At 43.9% G+C, this 17,176-nt stretch overlaps 1 protein-coding gene across 9 annotated transcripts in view; it reads right to left on the bottom strand.

Moving 5' to 3' along the window:
• The window catches only part of GRIA3 (glutamate ionotropic receptor AMPA type subunit 3), a 145,840-nt gene that overhangs the window by 18,456 nt on the left and 110,208 nt on the right, over positions 1 to 17,176 (bottom strand). For 5 of the 9 annotated variants that reach the window (XR_014952402.1, XM_085570481.1, XM_085570480.1 and 2 more), the window contains 2 exons: positions 3,267 to 3,514; positions 2,639 to 2,753 (listed from right to left, as the gene is read on the bottom strand). Coding sequence is in view for 7 of the 9 variants with exons in the window: in XM_085570481.1 (XP_085426607.1) it covers positions 2,639 to 2,753; positions 3,267 to 3,514 (363 nt within the window). In the remaining 2 variants the exon portion in view is untranslated. Of the gene's footprint in view, positions 1 to 2,638; positions 2,754 to 3,123; positions 3,515 to 17,176 lie in introns of those variants that run through there. The other 4 variants (XM_085570482.1, XM_085570483.1, XM_021548472.4 and 1 more) reach the window with 2 other exon arrangements.

The following is a 17,176-nucleotide window of genomic DNA, read 5'->3' as shown; positions in this document are numbered from 1 at the left end:
GCACAGGCACAGCGCATGTGAGACCGCAGGGAGGACGAGCACGGGAGGCTGAGCGGTCCCTTGCAGTACAACGATGGGCACTGGCACAAGCAAACAGCTCATACTCACCTCTGGCTTTCAGCGTGAGCTAAAGTATCAGAGTCACAGAGGAGTTCAGCTTAAGAAAGGCACCACCAGTCTGACACATCTGCACACAACCCATTACACACCCCCTGTCAGGAGGTAGGAGGCGGCTGATTGCCAACTCGGGGGCAGCGATTTCCCAAGCCCGGGTCTCTACTGGGGAAGCTGAGAGAGGAGTCTGTCAGCTCAGCCGGTAGAGAGAGCTGCCCCAAGTGGGCAATGGTTGGGATGGAGGGCAAGGTCTGTGTCTCCACCTCAGGCACCTTCACCACTCCATCCTGATTCCCCCAGCTGCCACCTCCTTTAAGGTAAAAGGGGAAAAAAATAACAGTTTTGCAGTGACTCCTCTGAATGATCTACAAATAAATTGTTCATATAAACAATTAACTGGAGAGATGGGATGAGATGATGGGGGGGGCAACTTCTGGTGGGAGGACAGTGAGGAGAGAGAGGCCAGCAAGACTCCTGGAGCTGCAGTGCACATGGGGCAGCATCAGAGCTCGTGCCTCCAGAGAGGGCAGTGGGGCTCCTGCCGGGCTGGGGCAGGGTCGGCTGGCCATGGGCTGTGCTGGGAAGGCTCTGCCTGGTGGCTGCAACGGAGCTGCACTGCAGGCTGCAGTGCTCAGGACCTACAGAACTACCTCAAAGGAAAAGCCAGTTCGCAACAAAAAAAGCCCTTTGTTTTACCACACCTCTAGAAACAGCCACTGACCCCTTCCCTGCCTTCCTCAGCTGAGTCTTCTGTGGGAGGTCTTCTGTGTCCCATGTTCTCCTCTCTGGGGACTTCTGCCAGCTGAGCTGTGCCCCTAGAGCTGGTGACTGTAGCTCAAACAAGTCCTTCACTGCAGCGTGTTACAGCAAACTGCAGACATCACTTGGGACTAAACTAGCAAAACACACATCACTGTGTCTGCCTCCCTTCCTTCTTCTCTAGGTACCAGTTCATATCAGCAGAGCACCCCAGACTCCACTCCCTCAGCATTGCCTGACCAGGCTGAGGACCTGCCAAATAGACAGCATTGTTCTTTGTAAAACATCTTCCAGCACAAGCAAAAAACGGAAGGATGGCTCTGCCTAATTGTGACCTTTTAAAAAGCCCTCTTTACTTTCCTTAGGGCTTTAAGTCTTATTGGCTGGGTTTAATTCAATGAACTTGAAGCAATGAAGTTCATTGAAGCTGGTTTGTATGAAGAGTTTTCTTTCAGGGAGGCAGCATTAGACAGTGAGGTGCTGGATCCCAGGAGGATATTAAACATTTAATATACTGGCAAATATGACATATAAAAATGTTCTGTGAAGGATGAGCAGCAGAGCTAAAAAGCATAAAAAAGCTTCTGCTCATCTCCAGGCTGCTGCTGAGCACTGCAGACCTCCAGCTACTGAATCAATCCAAATTCAAGAGCTTTTCCTTCCTTTAATATTACACAGTGGCTTTTGCTAGCAGTAGACATGACAAGCTGAGCAATTTCCTATATAGCCAACTGTATGCAACTCTTATGAATAGATTGTAGCAGTAATTTGCAGTAATTGTCTGAAACTGCAGTTTACTGTTATTATTGATTTTGGACCAAATCTGAAGCATTTTTATTGGAGAGATTAGGAGTTATAGTTCCCTAAAGATCTGGTTTTACTAGATGTAGGAAAGTGTCACTATAAAAATGAATTTCAGTACTTTTCAGTATAACCATGTCATTTAAATTAATTTTCTTGCTAATTCCTGCACCCAAGGTGACCAATAGCACCCAGCCAACTCTAGCAATAGCTTATCCTTGCTGAGTTAAAGACTGCAGAAGCTGCCAGTCCTACAGGCCAAAGCTGGCAAGAGGAAAGCACACTAGCTAACATTTGCAATACAGGAGCTCACTGAAGCAACTTTGTGAAGGTGCAGTACAGGCTGCCTGGAAGGCTGGGAGAAGCCTCAGCTCATTAGCAGTGATAAGGCTGCCACTGCTGCCACTGGATCCAGATTTGGGTTCACATCTGTATCAAAGGCATGTCAAACATGGATACAGGGCTCCTGCACAGGAGTGTGCAGCAGCCTGGTCAGTGCTGTACAAAAGGTGACATTTGAATGCTCCAGGCACAATTTCCAAAACCTCCCCAAAAAGCTAAAGGAAACAGGAGCTTCCAGGTCTGTGCTGGCACAACTGGTCCTGGCAAAAAAAGTCTCATACACCCTTGCCCTCAAGGGCTGGGACAGTGACAAGAGGTGATCATTGGCTTCTTGTACAGTTGCCTCACTGATTTACTCTGCATAGGTCCCACCAACACTAGACTTTCTATCTGTTAGTTAAATAAGGTTTCCAAGCTTGAACAAACCCGCTGATGATATTAAATAAGACTGTTTCTTTGAAAGAGCTACTGAACAAGAAAATAGTGATTTCTTTCCCCACCACAATTAATGAAATAATTTTCATCTGCTTTTTTTTTGAGATTTTTTTCTTGAGAAGCAACATAACAGCCTTGCCGATTACTCTTTGCTAAGGTACCCGATTGTGGTGACATTGAGGCTGACCTTGGAGTCACCTCCCCCGCTGCCGCACTCTCCTTTGTCGTACCACCATTTGTTTTTCAATTTGTCCAAGAGGCCTTGCTCATTCAGTTTTAATACTGCCAGGTTAACAGCATTTCTTGAAACGATAAAACATAACTTGTAAGAAAAAATGCACAAATGCTTAGGAAATCGTAACGTATAAAAAAAGGAGCACAAGAGGACAAATTGGCTAAAATTTCACAGAACGTGGAGCTATCAAAATGTCTGTACAGCAAATACAGGGTTAAATATTGGAAGGTGGCATGGAGGATAACATTTGCTCAAAACTGAAGTGTGCGGGATGGGGAAATCGTCTTTGAGAAAAAAAGTAACAACACCACATCATGCAGTTAACATTCGTCACATATGGCATATCGCATATTAAAACAGCAACAAACAATCAGAGAGGACAACACGAAGAGAACACAAAAAAATGGATGCATTAAATAAATGAAACCATAATTTACCGTCTTATTTAACTCCATGGAATATTGAAGATTTTAAACTTTTAAGTTACCTCAAAATCCACAAGAAAGAAAATGACAACACAATACATCAGGGTAGGTGGAATACTATAACAACATGGATATTGTTATATTATTCCACCCACCTTAATGCTGAGCCTTTGGGGGTTGCTACACCATAGCCCTTGGAATCCAGGTTGCCTCCAACTTTCATGGTGTCGCAGGGCTTGCGCTGCTCGATGTACTCGTTCATCGTGGACTCCAGCAGGAAGGCAAACTTCCCCTTGGACTTCCTCACCCTGGCCACCCCGTCCGCCGTCGTCTTGGTGAACACCGAGGGCTCGGCCGACTTCATGTATGACCACATTTTCTCATAGACAGCTATTTTTGACCTCTGGGAGAGAAGGAAGGAGGGAAAGGAAGAGTCATGTTGGCAAGACTGAGCTCCTTGGGCTTAGCTGGGTTAGAGGTGTAATGACACCCTGTAACTGATGAAGGCTAACAGATCAAAAAAGTCAAGGTAGCTTGGAGAGAGATACATTGCCCCCTGAACAAAGACCAAACAACAAAATGCTTGGGGGGAGAAGCATATCTCAGACATTTATTCTACTGATTGCTGAGTAGCTGGCAGCCTCGGAATGAGCAATGGTGTGTGCCCATCCCAGCCTTAGCTCCTGTTCTGTGCTGGGTTTATCCGCCCATGTGCTGCTCTGCTACTGAGCCAGAGGGAGATGGGAAATCCCAGCTCATCCATCATTGCCAACAGATGCAAAAAGAGTCTCTCCTCTTCACACAAATCCTCAGCATTGTTTTTTTTTAGACTAACTGCAGCTAGGAAGGGCTGGCATTTTTCTTATTACAAGTTTTCAGCAAGGCAGGAGTGTGTTTGTCACAGTGGCAATGGCAGGTCCATGATACAGGAGACCATGACATTCTAGTGGCTGCCAACAGAGATGCTCAAACAAGGGATATAAATAGTAATTACAAAATCTTTTATGAATCAATAGTCAAATGCTCAAAATGTGGTTGCCTATTTTCCTAAAAGACAGCAAATACAAATATTAGCAATAAGCTGAAAAAATTGCTGGTTAACTGCCTGTCACCCATCTATATTTTTTCCTGATTTCCCTGTTTTGAGCCTGAGCAAACCCTAACAGCCTCTAGCTCAGCATACAAGCTTTGGAAACCTCGAAATGTTGAGAAATGTGTTACTTCCCCTTCTCTCTCTTCCCCACCAGTAACATTTAAGCCACCCTCAGATCTCAAAGCCACCTCCAGACTGTCAAGAATTTGTTTCCTGGACTCCCAGATAAACTTTCCTGCTTGGTCAACACAAGGCAGTAATGCCAACTGCATTTCTCCAAAGTCTAGAAATCCCAAGGATTTATATAAGGCCAAGTTGTGGGTACCTTGAATTTATGCCTCATATTTCTTGCCAGTTCCCTGTCCACAGCTTTCCTTGCAGAACAGGAATGAAGCAGATAGTAGCTAAATCTAGTTCAAATTTAGCAAACTTGTGGTGGAAGACTGCTAATGCCCATCAGCTTGATGATCGAGACATGCTTCCTCTTCATTCAGGACAATTTAATGCATTTTGAATAATGTAATGCTTAACAACCAGCCTCCAAACACTTCACAGGGAGCAAGCCCTGCCTGCACTCAGATTCTGCCTGCTGCTCCTCAGATTAACATGCTCAGCTGGTGCTGCTACGGTGGATAGAGAGGAGCACGGAGGGCAGGATTTTATTTTATCCTTTCTGATGAACTGAAAAACAACTGAAAATGCAAACCAATTAAAATCAGCCCATCTGACAAGAGGAAATCAGAGCGACAACAATATATCCCAGTTACAAGAGGGGCTGGCTGGGTGGTGGGTGTGAAAGAGGGGCTGTACAGCTTTGTTTGCCCAGCATCAGGACAAAGAGGGATGTAACTGGGGTCTGAACTGGTCCTTACAAGTTGAAAGAAGGAATCTGTATTTTCCTGACCTTCCCCTGAAACAGCAAACACTGAATAGCCTGAGATGAGGATGGTGGTTTTGAATTTGAGTGGGGAATGTGGCAGTTTAGCCCCTGCAGGGAGTGCTAAGCCTCAGCTGACTGCAGGACCATGGATCCTGCCCAAGGAGCGAATCTCACAGGGGCTCAGGGCCAGGGACCCATGGGCTGGCAGCCAGAACACCCTGATAGCCACTTAATCACTGCCTACTCGAGGTGCCCTCTGCGAGCACACTTGGTGTTCCTGCTTTTTCAACACCCACTTAATGGATGTGGGCATTTCCCCATCTCCTGCCCTGCTGGGAGCTGCCCAGGGCATTGCATGGCTCCCAAGAACCTGCCAGAGGGGCTGTGGGGATTCCAGGGATACCAGAAGTGCCAGGAGGTGGTGTGCCCTGTGCCCTGTGGGCAGCAGGGCAGCTGTGAGCAGTGGCAGCTGTGCACCCATGCAGGTGGCAGTGCAGGCAGTGTCCCAGGCACTGCCCTGGCCAGCCTGCCAGCCCTTCTTGGGCAGCTCTCCTGGGCACAAGGGAACATCAAACAGCCTGGGCGGCCAACACGGAGACTGCAGGAGCAGTGGCAATCCTGGCATGTCCTAGCTTCAAGGTTCTCTTCTTACAACCTTCATCTTCTTCTAATATAAATAATGCAAACACACCTGGCCATTTATATTTGCAAATAGGCATCCAAGGGACAAAAAGAAGGTAGAAAACAATCTTTACTCTTTATACCTCTCAGCAAGCTGAGGTCGTGCACCTTCCAAATTGTGCATGCACTACATGTGCTTTTGCTTGTTTTCCCCTGCAGAGTGTGCCTTTAATTACCCAGATAAACCAGTCTCTTTTCCTTTCAATCTTTTAGCTCACACGTGAATACCTGTCTGTCATAAGTTCTTTCATACTTTTTCCACCTGACTACCTGAAAGCAATGGCCAGTGCATCTGTGCATTGTTAATAATCCCAGTTATCTGGTAGTGCCAACAGCATGCACAGGGCTGCACATGGTCCACAAAGCACGTTCCCTACTCTAAGGGCAAAGGGTGAATATCAGCATTCATGCTTCAGAAAACCAAATTCTACAACTGAAAACCTGATCTTTTTTCAACTTCAACAACTAGCCTAAGCTTTATAGTCTGTTGCCTTCATTTAACTCTTCTGGATGATGTAGTTAAAAATCAGTTGCCATTTCTATATGGTCATTGCCCACCTCTTCTTCTGGCAAGTGGGATTTTGAAAATATCTTGTTATTATCAAATTAACTAAATAAGAATAGCAATCTGATCTAGTAGAAGTATACAAAAATTGAAGCTAGAAACAAAGCATGTGTTGACCTGGAAAGGTTACTCTAAAATGCATCAGGCATGTGTTTGGAGCACAGTCTGGCTGAGGATCCCGGGGTTCTGAGAGAGAGGACCAGGGATGTGATGGGCTCTGGCCAATGAGTCCTGCTTGGTGAGTGCTGATTTTTGCAGCATCACCCAAATTCATAAGAAGGTGAAAGCAATTAGCTATGATGAGGCTTCTTGGAGAAAGGGACAGTGGCACCATATGAGCTGTGACACCTGCACACGTGCTCAGCAATGCTCAAGTGCTCAAGGGTGTTTGCTGCTCCTAGAGCCGTATTTTAAACCTGCTCAATGCTGTGAAACAACCAGTTGATTAAAGCTGGTCAAAGATGCAACAGGATGAAATGACAGATGGTATTTTTAGTAAATATTTTTTTTCCAATTTTCCAATTGCCTCCACAAAACCCAACCTTCCCAGAAGACCCTAAAAGACTTTCAGAAAAGAAAAATGTCTTTTCTAACTATAAAGCTCCAAATTCTGTGTTGAAAGAACATTCTTACCCATCTGTCCCCCTCTGCAGACATTCACACTGCCTCTCCCAGCCCCCCTAGGAGTCTGACACCCATAAAAGAGGCCAGACAGCAGAAGCAACCACAGAGAAAGGATTTACACTCCTAAGTAAGGCAAGGTCTGACAGATCTGCACTGCTGCTAGAGTTCAGTGCAGTAAAACATTCTCCCTGTCAATAAAGTGTTACTTTTAAAGAGATCCTTAGGAAAAAAAAAAACTTAAAAGCAAAGATTTAAACCAATTCAAAGCCCATAACTATAGTAACTCCCTATGCTCTGCAACTCCTATTTCTTTGATATTGCTCTCCAGAAGTCCGCCACACACATTTCCTCGGGATTTCAAGGGGATATTATTATAATTTTTTTCTTAAAAGAAACATTTTCAGTGTTTCATCTCGGCCCTGAGACACATTAAAGCGTCTTCATTATCGCAGCCTTACTGCAGATATAAATAGAACTGGTCTTTGCTTTGTCAATAATGCTGGCTTTTTTTTTTTTCTTTATTTGGATATGTTTATGCAGAAATATGAGCCACAAACACTACAGCCAAGGGTGCAGGCAGCTCCCTTCCATGTCAGCAGGGCCAGCAGCTCTCGTGCCAAGGACTCATTTCACTTGGCCCGTTACTAATTGGCACCTAAATACACGTTGCTTCTGGGTAGCAATGCATTCATTTGAAAAGAAGATGTCAATTCCATCAGTCCACAATTTTAACACTGTCTTTCATTCTAATTCTGCTAGTTTTGCTGTGTGGTTGACTCCAGCAGTGAAATGAAAAATCAGCCAGAATGTGTGGCAGCATCCAAAAGCGTGGCCAGTCAGGGCTGGGTGAGTGACACAGGCATGGGAAGGAGGCAAATTTGCCTCTCAGATGCAGTAATGTCTTCAATCCAGCAACCACAAATGTGGTTCCAGCTGAGCTAGACCTTGGTTTCACTTTTGCACATTCCAAATCACCTAGAGATACCTAGCAAACCTTTGCACACCGTGGACAATTCCTTGACATTGGTTAAATTTAGCTCTAAAATATGAAGCCTCCTCCCAGTGACTGAATTCCCTTCCCCCTTTGCAGACATCTGTCTCACACTTCTGCTAAAAGTGACATTGTCACCTCCTCCACTACTGAGTAGGGGTGAAGCTGTTGTGTTTGAAGGAAGCAAGGCTTCTCCTTTCTAGTTAAAGTATGTTACAGAGATGTCCTTTACCCAATTTAGAATGTTTAACTCTCCCTACCACCTCCTCCACAACCTGAAGGTCTTCAAAATGTCTCCTTGTGCAGCCCGTTGGGATATTTTATTAAAAATGACTAAAATGGTCCTTAATTTCTTATGACAGGGACCAGGAAGTGATTTCCCAGCAGCCAAGCTCAAATTGTTCTCCTATAGGTGAGAGCTGTTGATCATCCAGTCATGAGCTAAATTTACTCAAATATTATTTTAAAAATCCAGTTATCTATTTTATAACTGTATAACTTTTTTGTACTTTAAGAAATTTTAGATTATACTGATGTTAATTTTTTACCTCTGCCTTCAAAATTAAGAGTGATAAACAAAGTGTAGCAAAATAAAGAAGCATGTGGAGCATCCTGACTGCAGCACACACATAAAGGTAGGCAGAGACATTAACAAAGGTCCTAGAGCAGCAGACTTACCACTCTCCTCTGCTGCACAGACCCTATGACTACATTATAGCTCCTTAACAAGGGGGATTTACAGCCCTTAAGTCAGACAGATGTTGCTGATACAAAACACAACGGTCCATACTAAAATCAGTGCAGGTATTTAATCTGAATAATACATGCTCCCTTTATACAGATCACACCTCTCTTTGTAGAGATGCACACCTCACTGGAATGAACTTGGGCAGTTGAGTGTGAACTGTAGCTTCATTATCATCACTCATTGCTTTTCTTCCATGTGTGCAATTAGCTCTTCTGCAGCAGCTAATGAGTCCAGGAGCTTATGAACCATTTAAAAGCAAGTTACTAGACAGGAATGAAAACACTGCCAAGAGACTGCCTTGGTATTGCTGCTGCTGCCTGGCTTGGGCCCCACTGACATCCACGGGGTTTAGGCAGTTGCTTAACTAAACTTCTAATTTGGCAATTCACGATGGAGTGGCAGCACTGTGTTTGCTGTTTGGATATGGCTTTGATTGATGCCTTTCCACTCCCCCCAAGCCTGATGTTGAGTCATCCCTGGCAGAGCTGCCTCCAGGGGGGAGTGAGGGACACTGGTGGGAGCCCTCAGCCTAATCTCAGCCCTGGAGCACATGGAGGCCAGCCTGATGATGATGCTATGTAAGAACATGATAAATATTATTAGTAAGGTCCCTCTGCCTGAGATTTCCAAGCTCTTTACTGAGAAGGTAAAAATAGGTCTCATGAAGGCCAGAGGGCACCATTAGTCCCCTCTCCCCTGTGAGGACATGAAAGCAGAGATGTCATTTACTGAAGGTCATAGGGCAGAGTCTAATAGATCAATGTCACAGCTTTTAGCCACAGATAACTTGTGATGCCAGCAATTTACTTACCTATATGGACAGAAAAATCAATCCCATCATTACATGAACCTCTTGCTTTTATTACATTCTCGGCAGAAGAAAGTAGGTCAGGGCATTTCTCTTCCAGCAAGGCCAAACCCCAAATCTACCAATCTCTACCCACGGTTTATGAATTTGCGGGATGCCACAGAAAAGCAAGGTTCAAGTATGCACATGTAAACTAGTCTGTATGTTTGCAGGAACACACAAATCTTTGAGAGTGTATGCACACACGTAAAGGAAAGGGTGACCTGGTGACTAATAATATTTTGCAGCCAAATATATGATGGGAGACATTGCCATGTTGGTTTATTGCTCAAATGATAACTTATGCTTTAGAAATGGCATTTTTCTTTCCCAGTTGGGGCAAACAAAGCCCAGAGAGCAGAAGGATCAGGCCTGCAAACCCCTGGAGTGCTGTCTTCCTTCAGAATCCTCTATGTCAAGATGCAGACTACCCCTGCATGGGGCTGAGGGATGGGGAGTCCAGCAGGAGGCTGGTGGAGGTGGTCATGGTGGGGAAGGACAGTCCACAGCAGTGTGCCCACCCAAACAGCTGGGGAAGCATCTTAATAAAATCCCTCCAGGCTTCAGCATCATTAGTTTTTCCACACCTGACACAGACAGTGGCCTGATCACAAAAGGAAGTGTCTTACAGAAATAATACAATATTTTAGGAGGTGTGTTTTGAGAGTTTCTCCCTGTGTATTATGGTCTTTTTCAAAGAGTGACCTTTGGCAGCAGGCAGGTGATGTGCTGCAGCTGCTTTTTAACAGGCAGCTCTTGTGCAGTGAGCTCTGCTCACACAGCCAAGCAGAGTCACTCCGGCTGCAAGCAGACACTGCTGACATGTCAGGAACAGTCTGAGCAGCAGAATGTAAATCAAGATTTTAAGACATCCCTTCCTGGCACAACACTGAACTTCAGACTATACTCATCTCCTCACTTTATTGCTGCATTTACTCCTCCTTGTTGCAATGCTGATTGGGAAATTAAAATGAAAGTCTTTACCAGAGACAAGCTGCCTTTGTAAATCCTCTGTGACACAGGGACACAGCCAGTGCTTGGCCCGAGGAAGCAGTGCTGGGGGGTGACAGGGCTGGGTGGCACATACCAGGGATGTGCTGGGTAAGCCTGTCTGTCTGTCTGTCTGTCTGGGGAGCAGGAGCAGCACACACTCAAGCTGGCTGGAGGGAGGCTTACGTCAGCCTTCAGGCTAAGGGGCATCTTTCCAGCAGTGACATATTCAGCAGAGTTGTCTTGTCTGGGCAACTGAGCAGCACAACCAGCCCTGCTCTGGATTTGGCCTGCAATAAATTAATAGAGAATGGCATTTCCAGCACATGATCTGAACGCTGTCAGGTCTAATGAGTTTTCAGCTCCAGACAGAAAAGGCCAATATACAGGCAATGATAGAGAAATCCCAGTGGACTGCAAGAGAGGATGTTTCATATTCACATCATTAGAGTTTCTAAACCTTCATGTATTTTCTAATTATGCAAAAGTAACAGTAGCAGTGCTGTGAGTCATTTATCAGCACCCATGTATTTTAAATGAATCTCTAATAAGCATGTACTAATGTGACACAGCAGCATTACATAAAATAGTAGAGACTTGAAAAACCAGAGTCCTCGCTGTCTTGGGCAATGTCATTATCATTATCATAGAGCTTCTCTCCAAAAAGTAGAGCATTCAAACAGCAAGTGATTTTCCCCCCAGGCACTCTCTGCTTTGCCTCTGTGGTACAGACACAGTTATAGTGTTAACCCACTGTGAGCTGCTGTGTCTGGCTTCCCATGGGCTGCAGCCCCTCTGTGTCCAGCTTCCCACAGGCTTCAGTCCCTCTCCCTACCTGGTCCCACAGCCCTGTTCTTACAGAAGGTAACTGCTGGGTGGTATGGAGACAGAGGTGAGCTGGAAAGCCTAAACCACAAACACAAGAGCTGATAGACAAATGCCATCTGTTACTGAAGATAATGGAGAGCTTTATTCAAATATTTGTTACTAAGTGTTGCCTGAAATTTTTTGTAAATTTTGGCTTGCCTGCTGAAATTAGTAAAGTGGTTCAGCCACCTTAAGCCCAGCTCCATTCAAACACTTCTTTTCCAAGAAGTAGATGATGGATGAGCTGTTAATTTTAGTTCCTGTAAGGATACATTTTCCTCTCCAATCTGTAGGCCTAAAGACATTAGATCACTTCATGGGAAACCATTTCTTTTGTAATTATGTCACATTTGATTTCCTGTTGCCTTTAAAACTGCCTGTTGGCCATGTGGCAGAAAGGAGGTTCAAGAGATTAAATGAACCCCAGCAGCAGACCATCTATCATCCATGCAATGGAGAGGCTCTGATCTCTCTGCAAGCATACATTCACCTTTTAATATTTGTACATGCTCCCACCTATATCAAACAGGGGAAGAGAGAGAAAATATATAGGTGAATAATATTTTCACACCTTCTGTGTTTAAAAACAGTTAAACTACAGGACTTTTTATGATTAACCACTGCCACATTGCGTATCTCAGATCTATGAAACTCATCTTTGAAGCTACTACTTTTCTGTGATGTTCTATTCTTTGAAGCTCATAAATACAATCACACTTCAATATTTTTGTCAGGAATTTGTTATGATGACTGTGTTGTTTAGCTCAATGTCAAGAACACAGAAAGCTCCAAACTGCTAATCATAGTTTTATCCTAAGGCAAAAGGAAAGTGTTTGTATGACTGCAGTGCTAGAAACAAGTCCTTCATCTTCACTAGGAAAAGAAATGTTGAAATTAAAAATCAAAGAGTTTAACTACAGATGAAACCCTTAGTGCTGCGTGCACAGAGTTCACAATGGTGTTTTTAATAGCCTCTAATGATGATCTCAATATCGTTTGATTGCACAGAATGCATAAAAATCATATGGCAGCTAGGGGTGTATAACCCAAGGCTTCTCTTTACCTAAACTGCTTGCTCGTGGAATTTATTTCCCTCTCGTCTTCACACAACCTTATCATCAGAGGAAAGCAATCAGCTCTTTAATTTATAATGGGGTGTAACACACTGGTGCTTCCGAACGCATTACGGTCATAATTCCTGCGCTCTCCTGAGGCTCTGCCATGGAGCTGTGCTCCTCCTTGGCTGCCTGACTGGCATTAGCCTTGCCTGCCACTGTCAGAGGCACCTGCATGGGGAGCCCCCTCTGCATGCTGCCAGCTGGGGGCCAAGTGGCACTTGGCTCTTCTGAGCCAGGAGGGACCCACGGGTGCCATCACAGCCCAGCAGAAGGCTCTACTGAACAGGAGGGGATGAGTTACCTCCTGTGCTTTTAGCTCAAGGTGTTTCTAAATCCTTTTGATGGGTTAAATGAATGTTTCCTTTTAATTTCAAGAGTATTTTGGAGTTTGCTCTTTCCCTGTTCTTTCAGATAAATGTTCATTTTCTTTTTTGGTGTTTATCTGCCTGGTGTTTTTTTCTTTGCTTTCCAACAAATTGTTTTTTATGTTGTCTTTAGTTTTACTAGCTGAACAATTTGGTACTTAAGTTTCTTTTCAAGAGATACCTCACCAGTCACCTTCCCACTTACTGCTTTTTCTGGTAGTTGTTTACATGTCAAAGCACCTCTCCTCAGTAATGGGCAACCAGAAATGCAAAGCCTCTTGCTAGTGCATCTCATGCTTTTCTATCTTTCCATGCTGAATGATTCTGATTTCAGAATAGTTTCAAAATGGGGAATATCTTAAGGGGCCATCCTCAGCATGACTTCCTGTGTCTTAAAAACTGTAGGTTTATACATATTTTATGTATAGACAACCAGAAAGGACTCACATCTGAACTTGGTTTGCAAAGAATCACTTTTTGAGGAAAACCAGCTGTAAGAACTGGAACAACCATCATGCCTAAAGGATCTCTGGCCTTTCTACTGAAATTCCTAACAGATCTGGCAATTAATGACATTTCCAGGAGGAAAAATCAGGAGCTGACTTCAGGGCAAGTCATTCCACCTGAGGCATGGGAGAGCCACTCAGTAGCTGAGTTATTTGGTCAGGGACATCCTTAAACTTGTGCTGAGAAATATACAAAGAAAACTTTCTACAATAAAGTAAGATTCATTGGAGATCTTCTTTTTTCCTTAATTTTGTGAACAGTGATTAACTATGTAAGTTCACAGTGAAGTGTACTAGCAGGTCAGCTGTGTCTGTTGATGATCAAACATATACTTGTCAAGGTATTTTGCAGAAGCCTCTTAACAGAAATATCTGCTATCAATTAAAAGAAACAACCATAAATTCAAGGGCAATTTATATTTCTAAATGTCTACAAACATGTCCTGCTTCTGCTGAAGTTTAAATACAGCTAAGTTTAGACAAGAATCACTAACTGATGGTAAAGGTCATGCCTTTTGAATATATGCATATTGGAGGTGAAGTATTAAGAGTGTGGTATTACACTTAGGCTCAGTGCTAAATTTGGATTAAATAGTATTATATTGATTTGGTAAGCTGCTCAGATATGCTGAAACTTTAACTGAATGTATTAGAAGATGTTAATTCTAACAGATAGACCCTTAAAAGTAGCTTAGGGATTTGAAACTTCTTTCTCATACAGGCCTTCACCAACCTTCAAGAAAGAAAAAGAGGACTTTTGGAGTCCTTAATCTGAGTCCATGCGTTAATAAATATCTCAGGAGAGGTTCTTTCTTTTCCTTTTCAATATGGATGAGTGCCCTTTGAAAGCCAAATGGCAATTGATATAATCTATTGATTGCCACTTAAACACTTTTATAAGCTAATTAGTTCAAAATGTAAGATACTTCTGAGCAGAAGCAAGCAAAAACCACGAGAATACAGGAAGGTTCCTCTGAATCTTAGATATACTGGGAGGACAAACGCCTTTATGCAGAGAATCACCAACAAGTGAGGAGTGTAAACAGTGTCTGCTGTGAAACTGTTCTAACATACCAGTTCAGGCTGGGACTGTGAGAGCAGGGTTGGGTTGGGACTGTGAGGGCAGTGTCACACCAAAGCAGCCACTGTGCAAGCCTCAGGCAGCCATGGTGTATCCAGCTTAACCCCCACAGCTGGGAGAGCCTCTACCCGGAGACACTGTCGTGTTTAGGGAAACCGCCAAGATGGAAAATAGGTCATGAGCTGGAGTCTGCCCAGGTCTGAAGTGGCTCAAAGTCATTGCCATCTGTTCATCTGAATTGAGAGGCTGGTATCAGTCCAGTTTCAGGTATTCACACTGTAAAAAAAATGTTCAAAAGTGATTCTGTCTGGAAATGGGGCTGGCAGAAGGGAGCCATGACCTGGAGGAGCTCCTTCTAGCACATGCAGACAATATGGTGGGGATCTGAAGCTGACTTACATGTCATTCCTTTATGATGCATCAGGAGGCAATTTTTCCTTTCTACTGTCAGTCTGGTACCTTCCCCTGACCAACAGCAGTGATAAAGATCAGGATCTGACTAGAATCTTGGAGAAACATTTTAGCCTTACAGCTCTGGAAAGAGATATAGCTATACAAGCTTCCTAATGGGATCTTGGAGACACTGTCCTGAACCTCCTGTGTGAAGCCATGGCCCAGCTATAAAGCCAAGTTACTCCCTTCTCACTGAGTAAATGATCATGAGCCACTCAGCTAACTGCTGTTTAAACTAGCAAAATTCTGGGGGAAAATAGGTGAAGGATATTTCCCTTACACCGGGGATAAGCATTACCCTGTACTCAAAAGAACTCATGGCTTTTTCCAATTCAGAGCACTGTCACATCCACTGATGCTTTTGGTAGCAGAGTGGAAAGAGATGCCAAGGGAATACAAGTACCCTAGAACACAGAGAGGTGCAGTCTGTGCTGCAGGACCTCGGAAAGCAAGAGTCCTCTAAGTTATTTAAAGTTTCAGCCACCTTTACCATCTTATTAAATCACTAATAAAGACTGTACAATGAAGTATTTATGTGAACATACGCATTTCTTCTAAGGCAAAGCTTCTGCCCTTTTCAAATCAACTGAAGAAGACTCTAATTACAACACTTTCATGGATGCATCACTCTATTCAAATTAATTACTCTGCAAAAGTTAATACAGCTGAAATTATGTTGTGTTCCTTGAGAATGCCAGAGAGAGAGAAGCACACTGAGGGCTCATTCTTCTTCCCACTGGGCCCATGCAGCCTTGCTCCACACTGCTGGGGCTCTGCTCTGGTCCATCCCCATCCAACTCCTGGCCTGGCTTGATGGAGCTGGCAGCTCCTGACAGATCAGCTCATTTACAACCCTGCTTTTCCCAGCACCAGCAGAGAGACACAGCTCATCTCAAGATTATTAGCAGCACAACAAAGCATTCATACATTTACCAGACTTTGTATCCTTTCACATGGAACACTCATTCCTTTGATCTCTCCTTGAGAAGGGATTTCCTTGTTGTGTCAAACTATTAAGAAAATGAAGGAATATCCCCATACAATCCCTCTTTCAATATGAACTGTAACAAGGTAGTCAAAAGAAAGCATTTTCCCCCTAAGATCAGTATAGTAAACATAAACAGCACCAATATTTCTGAACAAGTTGTGCTACCTCTTTTGACAGGTTCACTCAACTCATTTTTGTTGTAGACATAATACTGCCTTAGGTTGATAATTAAGCAGAATAAAAATTTTTATACACTAATGTCATCCTTACAAGGTCAGTGTTTATTTCATAGGATTTTAAAACAAACAGAAGCTGCTGTAATATACCTGCTGCCACAGTTAATTACAAACAACTGAGTATCTATTTTAATATAAAGACATTACAGGCAGAGTGCAAAAGTTTCATAAAATACCTTGCATTCCCTTTCAGGTTTACATCAGATATCTATGCCATGTATTGAAATTTTAAGTAAATTCAAGGACCCCTGAGTATTCCTCCAAGGAGCCCTCAGTATTTCATCAGCCTACAGCAGCAAGGGTTTTTTTTTTTCTCCCTCCTCCCTCTTGCTTGCACCTGGCCAGTATGCATGAGAGGCAGTAATTAGTCCTGCAGCACTGGCCAGTCTTCTATACACAAAAATGTTGGTTTGAATGGCATCTGATTGGCACTGCTGAGAGAGAACCAAGAGCTCCCTGAGAGGCCTGAGCATTCCAGTTCACCCTTGGAAAGAAGTAAGAGCTCCTCAGGATGACGTTTTCAGAGATATAATAGTGGACTGAGATCATATTTAGAGTTCCTAATGCCTCTCATCAAACTGTCTGCAGTTCAGCCTGTGGCTTGGCAAGGGGAGAAAGGAAGGATGACCTCAAATAAACGTGTGTACCTGCTTCTACCCCCAAATGTTGCAAAGCCTGCATCTCCCTAACCAAGGTGAAAAACAACCAGAGTTCTGGGGTACAAAATTTTTACCCGACTGTCAGATACAGCCACAGCCAGACACTGGTGAGCAATGAAGACACAACAATGGCAGCAATCAATGCTCCACCAGGAATGAGCAGCACATAGGCCTCCCCTCCCCCTTCATTCTGGCAAGTGAGCACGACGTTGGATGGCATGACTGGCTGCCAGCTGGGCAAGCACAGCAAGTAGGTCAAGAGCATTGCTCCTTGCAAGAGTTTTCTCTGCTAAATATTGTGCCAACCACTGCATTATTGCTTGTCAGACCAAAGCTCTGAAACTGGTGTTACAAAACCCTTCTCGTCACAGCA

The sequence above is a fragment of the Lonchura striata genome, chromosome 4A (genome assembly GCF_050655825.1).
Source record: "Lonchura striata isolate lonStrDom1 chromosome 4A, ASM5065582v1, whole genome shotgun sequence".
Lineage (NCBI taxonomy): Eukaryota > Metazoa > Chordata > Aves > Passeriformes > Estrildidae > Lonchura > Lonchura striata.
This window is presented reverse-complemented; position numbering and strand designations above follow the sequence as displayed.